The following is an 11,632-nucleotide window of genomic DNA, read 5'->3' on the forward strand; positions in this document are numbered from 1 at the left end:
GTTTTCTTTGTGAATGTGAACTGAACTTGCTCATATTTCACCTGATGAACGTTAAAGTATGTGGGATCGTTATGAATGGCGTTCCCTCGTAGTTCAAGAACTCTGTCCAATCACCTTGGAGCTAAAGCCTTAGCTAAAATATCCTGTTAACCATATAATTTATAAAAACTACACCCCGCAAACTCAGCTGCCATATGCAGTAGCAGTTGGTGTAGTGTCTACTCTTCAATGTCTATGCTGTGGAGGACAGACAATATGGTGCATTTCATTTACCTCGGAAAATATACAACTGCACATGACATCAACTTTAGATGCACCCTTACGAGTTTATCTTGTAACATAAACACGTTTCCACCACAACTACTATTGTTAACACATGGTGCTGCTTTATTGAACCTCGAAAGTGGATTAAAAACATTCTCTGACTTTGGAGGTATTCTAGTTTGTTATTTCTACTTGGAAGTTGGAGATTCCAAGTAAGGAAAGAATTGGAATGAACCAGGAAAGAATCATATCAGAAAAACCTAATCGCTCTGTCAGGCATTTGGGAACTGGGCATTTTTCTATCTATTTTCTATCAGTAGCTAATGCAGGAAATGGGTAGAACATGATTTTCATGTCCAGCCTACATAATAAACTCTGAGTGACTGGCCATTTTCAAAAATCAGGTGAAAAATGGTTTCTCGGTGAACTCGGTCGTAAAAATGTTATGTTCTTGAGATTTTCCTTTCGGCACTAACCTTAAGGGCTCACCACAGATAATCATTTTGTTCCATTTAACCCCATCTTCTACTAGTTTAACATACAATATGCATTTGATTATAATCTTACCTGTAAAATGGAGTGCCCCTTTGGACTGTTCTCAGAAACTTCTGCCTCATATGTAGACTTTTCAAACTTGGGGGCATTATCATTAGCATCGGTCACTACCACTCGAAGCAAAGCACTGCTGTAGCGCTGAGGGTTCCCTCCATCCACCGCCTTGATGGTGAGATCATAAGAATCCTTTAACTCACGATCCAGGTTGCCAAGGACAATGAGCTGTGGGAGTTTCCCTCCCCTGTCGTTACCCACTTGTAAACCAAACAGGGTTGCTGCATCTGGCCCTGCCGTCAACGCATAGTCAGCCACTCCATTCCTCTCTGAATCCCTGTCTGTGGCAAGAGGTATAGAGAACAACGCCCCCATGATTGTGTTCTCAGGTACCGAGATGGTGAGCACAGAAGTCGGAAATTGTGGGGTGTTGTCATTGATGTCCTGCACTTCAATCCGTCCTTCGATAAGTCGTGGGCTCTGGTTTTGTATCAGATCTGTAACTGATACCTCAAATTCCAAGTAGCAGGGTTTGCCTTTAGTCACTGACCGACAGTCCCTAAGGGTTTCTCTGTCGATGGGAATCTCTGTGGTGAAAATTTCTCCTGTCTTCCCATCAACACGGAGATAGGGGGCGCCCACCTCCAGCTTGTAGAGGTGACCTGAATCCGGCAGTCCCTGGTCAGCCGCCAGGCTACCGATAAGAGTGTTGGGGGGCTGCTCCTCCTGGACTCGGTAGAGGATGCTGCCTTCAACAGAGCCACAGTGCAGCACCGCAACCCAAAACAGTACTGCTTGAAAAATCTGTTCCATTAGGTCATCAGAAGATCTGCCTGAAATGACAGAGAGAATTCAGGTCAGCAAGATGATGGTGTTGATTATTCTTTTTAGAAATCACTCTTCAGGATTCTTCCAAAACCCACTTCCCAAATGTAGCAAGTCCCGCAGAAAGATAATTACATATTTCACTTTAACAGGAAAACCATACAACCAGCATCAGCATCTTTTACAGAGCACAGTTTAATATTTAGTCAGCGGGGAAATGAGGGAAGAAAATCATTCGATTGCAGGCTTGTTGCTGTACAGTTGGAAAATTACTTATTTTTCTTAATAATTTGTACAAAACCTAAGTAAGCCTTGAGGCAATGGGATAAAAAAGAGGTGCAATATTTTTTTGGGCTCATCAAAATGCAATAACACCCATGTTGCAGCATGTTATATTTTTCCCCTCAATGTTTCAGGAGTTTCAATTAAAGTCTCTGCTTTATGAATTTTATGTAGAAAGTTAATGTCAAAACATAACATTATCTCGTGAGTTCACATATAAAACAAACCGAAAGGCCAGTGTGGATTGTTTCAGCTGAATAATCAAATGAAAATGTAATACAAAATCTCCCAACCAAAGACACTCATTATTTCTGTATTATACCATCAGATACTGAAAGTGGAGGCTCTGCAAACCTATGTGTGTGTGTGTGTGTGTGTGTGTGTGTGTGTGTGTGTGTGTGTGTGTGTGTGTGTGTGTGTGTGTGTGTTATCCGTAATTGAAACAGAAGCAAAACACGGAGGTTAAGCATCACGCTCTGGTGCTTTGGAAAACTTAATGGTGGAAACACTTTTGAACTTTTGCGTGTGTTGTGCACGGGGGAGTGCACTTGCTATCATGTACTGTTCAGTTTGATGCTATCAGTACAATTGTGTGTGTGTGTGTGTGTGTGTGTGTGTGTGTGTGTGTGTGTGTGTGTGTGTGTGTGTGTGTGTGTGTGTGTCACAGTGGGTTTTTGTTGCACTGTTTGTATAAACTGATCAATACTTGCTCTTATGGCTCAGGGATTAGTCAGACTAGACCAATCCATGGTCAATAGTGTGTCAGAGCCACTGTCCTAATAAAATAATTCACTTTTATTTATTTATTTATTATTTTTGTTTTAAATAAAAACTAAACTTATTACAGTGTTTTAAGGAATATCAGCGAATTAACATCTACAATTTGAATAACAACTGATGTGTAAAGCTGTGTAATAGAATTAAATGACTGTTTAAAAGTTTATTCTTCATTCTTCTGTTGAGCTGAAAATAAGCAGGTTAGAAGGAATGCATGAGACCTTGAGACTGTCTCTCATGCAGACTAGTCCCAAGCAAAGAGCGGAAAAATAAAACTCATTCCAGTCCGTTACACTGTGATAAAATGTAAGCGATACGTCTTTTTTTTCTCTTTTTTTGTTAAGCACGCCCCCTGCCCCACAGAGCTCTGTGCAATTGGAAACTGAGCGCCGACCAGACCCAACCAGTAGCGTTAGACTACTGCTTACTTGCTTCAAATTTAAGGAATACCTCGGCTGATGCAGAGTTGATCAGCTTTTCACGAACAATTAAGTCTCTAAAATATAAATATATGAGAACACAACATGACATGAGAATAATACTCGTAAAACAATGTGTTTTAGCTCTGTTTGTCAGCTACAGAGGCACATTTATAAACAGAAACGTGAAGTTGCTATCTTAAAAAAAACAGAGGAACAGAGTTTTTGTGTGATATGCTTGTCAGCCACTAGATGGTGTCATCAGATAAGAGGAATACTTCGGAAAGAAGCTTTAAATGAAAAACTGCACTACTTGAAACCCTTGAAAATTAAACACAAATAGAAAACTATTAAAATGCTCAAACTGAAGTTCACCCAGAACTTGGCGATTAAAAAGACAAATAAACAATTTTAGCTTGTTTTTGATAAAAACAAATTAAGAGTAAATCTAATTCTCCACCTACAATTGCAAAAGGATGTTCCAAAAGGAAAGCATGTGTCAGACAGCAGAACACAAGAATAAAGAAATCTCATATGAATGCATTAAAACTGCAAGTGCTGCTTATTGATGCACTAATTGCTCCGTTATTGATGTGGCCACTTTTACATTTGCAAGGGGAACCTCTCGTCAGTGCTGCGTGAATGGTGAGACCACTTGTGTGTGTGTTCACAGTCGAGCCGAATGAAACCTTCTTGTATCACAACCAACCATTAATGAGGAAATGTTATCAATTGTTTTAACATTTATTAATTCAATTTACTCTTATTCTATTAAACAGACATGTTTGCAGGAAGTTATTTTAAATAAAAATGTAGATAGGTGCATAATCAGTCACACTGAAGTGCAAAATTAATTCTCTGCATTGTTAACGGAAGTTACGGTGTAACTATGGTTCAGTGAGTTCCTGGATGACTGCCAGTAGCAGTAAACAGAGTGGATGTATCTCTTCGCGCTCTGCGCAGGTCGAGTACTAATGTAAACAAAGTCACGCACGTGACACGTAGCGCACCTGGTCGCGAGTCTATAAATTACGCGCCGATAGCTACGTTCGGGTCTCCCGGGATCTTCTCGCCTGAGAAGTTCCGAGTGACCCCTGTGACTGGCAGTCATCCAGGAACTCACAGAACCATAGTTACACCGTAACTTCCATTCTGTTTCGTTCCCTCCTGACTGCCAGTGGCAGTAAACAGAGGGGATGACTTATGCCAGCAGTGTCACGAGGAACGTAAATCCTACCTTCACTCAGGAGGTAGCCGCCAGAGGCAGCACCACCGAAGCGAGCATGGACCCGTGGCCAACGTTGAGGCGGTAGAAGCGTGCAAATGTGCACGGAGTAGCCCAGGACGCGGCCGCACAGACGTCCGCCGCCGCACAGATGTCCGCCTGTGGCACGCCTCTCATCGCCGCCCAGGATGTAGTAACACTCCTTGTGTAATGGCACACGATCCCAGGGGGAGCAACTGCACCCACTGCCGCATAAGCCATCGCAATGGCATCCACGGCCTAATGCGACAGCCTCTGCTTCGAAAGGGCTCGACCCCTGTTCACTCCTCCGTGACAGACAAACAGCTGGTTCGACTGCCGGACAGTGTTTGTGGCCACAATATAGAGCTGCAGTGCCCGGACCGGGCACAGCAAATTCACCTGCCGTTGTTCCTCCGAATGAAATGGGGGAGGGAAATGCGCCCCCAGCTCGATTGTGGCATTTACGTAGCCAGAGGGCAGAACTTTGGGAAGAAAGGCAACGTTGGGCCACAGCGTCACCCCCGACCCATCTAACTTCCACCGCAGGCAGGCAGGGCTGATGTCCAGTGCGTGCAGCTCACTGACCCGTTTAGCTGTTGTCACTGCCAAGAGAAAGTCAGATTTCACAGACACCACTTCCACGGGGCGGTAGTCATCGGCTCAAAGGGTGGCCCACACAGGGCCTGCAGGACCAGGGGAAGGTCCCAAGCAGGTGCCGGCCTGCACAAGGGAGGACGCAACCTTCTCACGCCCTGCAGAAACTGGGTCACCAAATGGTGAGCCCCAACGCTCCTGCCATCCACTAAGAGGTGGTTGGCCGAAATAGCCGCCAGGTGTACCTTAAGGGTCGAGGCAACCCGGCCCTTGTCAAACAGGTGCCGGAGGTACCGCAGAACCTCATGCAGGGAACAAGAATCAGGGTCCGCGTCCCTGCCGGAGTACCAGGTAGAGAACCGCTGCCAACAGCGAGCGTACGTGGCCCTTGTAGATGGAGCCCTGGCACTATCCAGCACCTGCTGGATGGAGGGCTCTAAGCCGACTGGGGTCTGCCTGCACCCCTCAATGGCCACACTGTGAGCCAAAGATGATCCGGGGATGGATGCCAAATCCTCCCCTCCAGGAGGTCCCGTCTCGCCGGCAACCGCCACGGCTCCCCGTTCAACAGACTGAGAAGTAATGGAAACCAGACCCTCATGGGCCAGTCTGGCGCCACCAGAAGGACCACGTGTGAGGAGTCCCTCGCCCGATGGAGGGTCGGTAAGATCAACGGGAAAGGCGGGAAAGCGTACAGCCGAACCAACGGCCAGGCATTGACGAGGGTGTCCATCTCCAGCGGGGTGTCGGCCTCTGCCAGAGAGAACCACAAGGGGCAATGTGTGCTGCTCCTCGAGGCGAACAGATCCACCTGGGCTTCTCGGAACTGATGCCACTCCCTCTGCACCACCTGAGGGTGCAACCTCCATTCCCTCGGGGGAAGACCCCGCCGAGACAGGCAATCTGCCACAGAGTCCCTCCACCCCGGAAGATGCAGTGCCCTGATGGAGGCCAAGCGAGAGTAAGCCCAGGTCAACAGTATCTGAGCCTCCCTCAACGATTGCAATGACCTGGTGCCCCCCTGATGGTTTATGTGGAACACCGCTGAGGTGCTGTCCGTCCGGACGAGCACGTGCTTGCCCCGCAGAAAGGGCAAGAAGCGCCTCAGCGCCAAGTAGACGGTCATCAATTCCAGGACATTGATGTGAAGCCGTGCCTGACGGGAGCTCCTCAACCCCCGGACTGACCTGCACTACCAATGCGCCCACCCCCCACCCCCGGGATGATGCATCGGTCTTGACCACCTCCCGTCTGGTGGGGACCGCGCCAAGCGGGACACCGAGATACTGGTAGGTGACATCGTCCCAACGACGCAAAAGAGCCACACAGCTGATCGTGACCTCCAGCTCGACCCGTCGGTGTCGCTGGGGATCCAGGCGGAAGCTGTTGAACCACCTCTGCAAGGGCCGAAGGTGGAGCAGCCCGAGAGGCACGAGTGCAGAAGCCGAGACCAGCATCCCCAACAAATTATGTAACATAAGCTTCCTTCATCATGTTTCCACTGGTAAGTCCCCTAAAATGCCATGGCAGCACGGTAACTAGTAACGATAACGAGTTACTTTTGGCACGGTAGCTAGAAACTTTTACTAGTTACTAATAAAAGTAACTAGTTACAGTTACTAGTTACCGTGCAGCATGGGTGCTTTGCCTAGAAATCTAGACAGACAGAAGGGAAATAATTTTGCTTTGTAGCCAGATCTAGCCACGCTCCATTGTAGTCTCGATAGGCCCAGTCTTATGTCTTGCCAATCACAGCCCTCTATTGGTTTGGTGGGTCAGTAAAGTGCTGGTTTCAAATGGCTTTGATATCAACTTTGACTATTTAGATTTGGGTTTTTCTTTGTCAAAGAGCAGATAAAGATACTTAAGTTCTTTATTTAGTAAAAGGATCTACAACGGTGTGTGGTGGACTGCCCCATTGACTGACATCAGTAGTGGTGAGTACTGTATGCCACGTTGTTCATTGTCCAAAAGCATGCAGAGACAGTTTACTGGACAACTGTAAATTTCAAACCCACAACTGAGCTTTGCCTATGGATTGTGGACAGAAAATATATTCACATTTATAGGATTGCTTGCCTTGGACAAACACACTGTAGGGCAGAGCTATTCAATTCTGGGCCTTGAGGGCCGGTATCCAGCACATTTTAGTTTTAACCAAGGTTCAACACACCTGATTTAAATTAACAGGTGATTAACAGGCTTCTGCAGAGCCTGATGAGCTGCTGCACAGGCGACTCAACCACTGATTCTAGTGTGTTGGACCAGATACACCACTAAAACCTGCTGGATACCAGCCCTCGAGGCCCGGAATTGAATGGCCCTCGTGAAGGGTAACAGTGACTGAGTTACCTTATGTAAAAAAAAAAAAAAAAAAAAAAAAAAAAGCTCATTTGCGTAATAGTCACTGTTAAAGTAATGCCTTGTCTGGTTACTAGTGACATGTTACTACCCAACTCCGGTGGTAAGCCAATTTTAAGCTTTATTTTAGGGTATCCTAAATCATTGGAGTTAAAATGTCTCAAGACACAGGCCAAATTTGTCAAGTTGAAGGTGTGCACAGGTCACAAACTGTTTTCTCTTAAATTTTTCTCTTCTTTTTCACTTTCCATCAAACATGCAATTGTTTTATCAAAACAGCTCAATTTCAGTGTTTCTTGAATTATAGCTGAGAGCCACATACAATCACATTAAGGGCCACAGCTTGACCATGGGTCACAGAATAAATGTTTGTTTCACATATTGGTAATATAATTTTGAGTATAAAAGAGTCAAAAAGCAAAAAATAAAAGTTGTGAACTGTAAAAGTGTTAATTGGAAAACCCAGTTGTCATGTCATGGCAAATAAAAAAAAGCCATTTCTGACATAAAAGCCATCAAAATATGACTTATTATTACAAGGCTACAATTGCAGATATTTATATTAAAGGTATTACTTATAATAATTTTAAATGAGTAATATTGATGTTTATAGTAAAAAATGTTGTACATTTCTGTTCCTGAAAACTTAGTGCACATGGACTAAAAAAGTGAGGTTCTTTGTCTGGGGAATGATATTTGAGAGATCTGTAATATTGATTGTTGACAGGAAAAAAGCTCTTTAACCAAACTGGACGTTTTAATTTTGTAAAGCAATTTAATTATTCATATTTGCCGTGGACATTTAGTGTAACAAATAAACAAAAACATTAACTTTTAAGTAGATGTTACAGGATTTAAAGCTAAACCAGCTTGATGCAATCTGTTTCAGGAACAGAAAACTTCGGGATTGAAAAATAAATAAGGTGTAGGGGTGACGACTGTAAGCTTATGCATGCTTTTCACCTAAATCCACCTCCGCATGCTTCTCTTAAGTAAAAATCAACCAGTTTAGAATATGTATCAGATTTTTGAGCTCTTGCCTTCTTTACATATTTATCTCTTACTGTCCCCTTCCATTATTTGCTGGTAAATTGAAGTTTTCTTTCCAAAATGACCATTTACAATAATGAAAACCGATAATGGATTTCATTATGTTTTGTTTAGCGGGGACAGTCCCTCTGCTATTACAGCCACTTCTAACATGAAAAGGCGTGCTTTGATAGTGACATGATTGTTATGGTTGATGACACTCATGACTTAATGTCTTCCAGTTGGCCTCATGCCTGTCTTCCAGATGGCACTGTGCCTGGCAGCCCAGAGAATTTGTGTTCTCTTTTTCTTTGTTTACACTGATGCTAAAGTCCATGTTGTCACTGAAATAAGCACTTCACCATCGCTCAGTAAGAATCTTTTATCGGGATAATATCAATCGCACCCTGTTTTGTTTTTTTATTCAATCACTGCAAAGATCAAATCCAAAATCTTAATGGTTTTAGTTTTTCTGCCTCCCTATAATCCAAGGCGATGGCCAAGGGAGTTTCCTCTGAGTGTTTTGTTGGAGCAACTCACTAAAAGTCTGCTACCTGAGCGGATAAATGCACACATTAGAAGTGCTGAACACAACAATGAGTGACATTTCCTTTCTTCTCAGCGATTTTTCTCTGAAAAAGTTAGCTATCATCTGCTATTCCAGATGGTGCGTAGACCCAGAAGACTAAAAGCTGATTCGGGCAGATCACAAATCAGCATAAAAATCAAACGAAAGGAACAAGAGGGTAGACTTTTTCTGTGTGTGTGCAAACATATTTGCCTTTTTAAGAGTTGTGGTCAACCATTGTAAAATCACACATGCCTACTTGTTTCTTTAAAGCCGAAGGTATGAGTCCGAGTGAGGATTAAAGCTTCAACAGAGAATGGCAGACCAGAAGAGATGACACAAGCATTGCAACAGCAAAATATCCTGAAGGTGTACCACTGATTAACTTTTTTTTTTTTTTTTTTTTCAAAAATAGGGTCTGTAAAGAAAATCAAGGCAGACCTATCGCCACCTTTTGATTGGAGCACAACAGGAGAATGCTCACCTGGATTATGTTATTGGAAACCCATTATGTGGTAAAAGTTGGTGTATCTGTGTTGTGTGTAAATGTTTTTCTTTAATGGAGCACTGTTTGGGCTCAGCAGAACCTAGAGGGCTTACAGTTCCCTTTACTGCTTGAAATTTGCTATGCAATCTTTCCTATTCAAACTGACAAACCAGAGAACTTAACGAGCATGACATCGTATAAAATCAGATCCAAAGTGGCAAATATTCTGATGCAGCTCTCCAAATTCATCACGAGATCTATTGTCTGACCAAGGATTGAATTTTAACTCCACCACTGAAACAGCACTCAAAACATAACCACATGGTGTGATGAGCCAATGGCCCAGATGGTTCCAGCATAGTGAAAAACCAGAGGCATCCTGCAGCACTGAATGGAACCAGGGCCTTCAAAGAGAGCCTTGAACTGTCCGATAGGTCTGAGACTGAAACTGTTCATGCAATTTAACAACCGAGTGGTTTTAAAACGGTGTCTACTGAGAGGGTGTAAGAACAAAAAAAAAAAGCTCATGTCCTCTAGTGTAAATCTATGCCTTATGAGTCATTAAAAACAAAAATATATAATTATCCTATTTAGAAATGCAGAAGTTAGCTGGTGCAGAGGTGGTCTGAAAACAGCAGGATTGCTCATTTTTAATAATGATATGCAAATACCTCGCTTCTGACTGGTTAACAGAAGGCGTTCAGCCATGTTGCAAAGTCACTATCACCAACACACTCTCAGTTATTTCTCCTTGCTGTAAAATAAATGGTTTTAGAGCTTTCCTGTGGGCGGGCACAAGCCAAGATAAGCGGAGACGTGAATGCAAATTCACAGTGTGACATCACAGTGTGAGGATTTTCAAATCCTAGCATTTGACCATCTAATTTCTGTCAGAAGGTAATGCGGGAGATAGAGTTAGAACAGTGTTTTCATGTTCAGCCTACATGAAAATATCTTAAGTGGTCGATTATAATCAGAAATAATAATCAAAAAAACATTTTCAGTCAACGACGCCTTTAAGCACATCTGTTAAACTCTAACATCTCTTTAACATCTGTTTATTTCTCATTTTTGTTCATCATTTAACTTTTCTTTACTTCTTACTTTTATAAACCTGACTGTTTTCTGAATCAAAACAAAGTGTATACAATCCCTTAATTAATAAAGAATCCTAGAATCTTCAGATAAACACAGTAAGACCAAGCAGGGTTGATATTCTATATTTAGATGGAGTATCACAGCATATTGGTCATAAGTAGAGGTAATATATGTTTTGGGCTCTAAAAGCACTCAATTTCCTAAACCCTACATGGTGATACGATACGATACGTATCACGATACAGGGGAGAATATATCACAATATTGCGATACATTTAGTCAGATGTAATTAGCAATTTTTAGACTGAATTTACTGTAGGAATATTCAATAAACAGTTCAAACTGATATGCAACATGTTTAACACGAGGTATCTGAACCATAATAGAGAGATTTACCTAGCCTGGCCTGCCAGACTCGTCCTCTGTTTAATTCTGCACAGGGAAAGAGTCTGGTAACTCACAGGCAGAGGCACTTGAGGGGCGGGACTAGGCAGCTCAAAAGTAACCAGTCAGAAAAAAGATGGAAATGCGGACTGTACCGCACAACGCTGTAGATTTCTAGCTGTAACAACAAATAAATGCATCTGGCAATGGTGCAAACATCTTATTTTTTTTTAGAAGAAATGCTTTTAGCTATTCTACTTGTGGTTTTAAAGACATTTGAGTCATTTAGAACAGAGGAAAGAGTCGCAGCAAACTCCACCGCTGTCTTCGTTCTTTGTGAGAAACTGAGCATTGCTGTGTGTGATGTCTGCGATGCTGTAGTTTTTTAGCTATAGTCAAAATTGGAGTCTGTCAACAGTGTAATCATCTTTCTTTAGAAATAAGGCTTTTAGCACTTCTACTTGTTGTTGTTTTAAAGACGTGTCCGAGTAAATTAGACCAGAGGAAAAAGCCACAGCAAACTCCGCTTCAGTCGCCATGATCGACAAACTCGGCATTATGGTGTGTGACGTACGCTACTCAGGGCTGATTGGCTCGGTTAGAAATCTCATGGGGTGGGGTTATTTGAATAGGAGAGTTCCCAGACCCTTTCTCTGTGCAGAACTAAACAGAGGAGGAGTCTGGCAGGCCAGGCTAGGAGTTACCTTTCAGTGGTGGAAAAAACCCATTGCACACCACTGCCAACTAGC

General features: G+C 43.2%; 1 protein-coding gene across 2 annotated transcripts in view; it reads right to left on the reverse strand.

Annotated features, from left to right (window-relative positions):
• Positions 1-11,632, reverse strand: part of pcdh1a (protocadherin 1a) — a 139,490-nt gene that overhangs the window by 122,300 nt on the left and 5,558 nt on the right. For both annotated transcript variants that reach the window (XM_015961122.3, XM_070555740.1), the window contains exon 2: positions 832-1,646. In XM_015961122.3, coding sequence (XP_015816608.3) covers positions 832-1,626 — 795 coding nt within the window. In that variant the 5' untranslated portion in view covers positions 1,627-1,646. The remainder of the gene's footprint in view (positions 1-831; positions 1,647-11,632) is intronic.

Source organism: Nothobranchius furzeri, chromosome 10, assembly GCF_043380555.1.
Source record: "Nothobranchius furzeri strain GRZ-AD chromosome 10, NfurGRZ-RIMD1, whole genome shotgun sequence".
Taxonomy (NCBI): domain Eukaryota; kingdom Metazoa; phylum Chordata; class Actinopteri; order Cyprinodontiformes; family Nothobranchiidae; genus Nothobranchius; species Nothobranchius furzeri.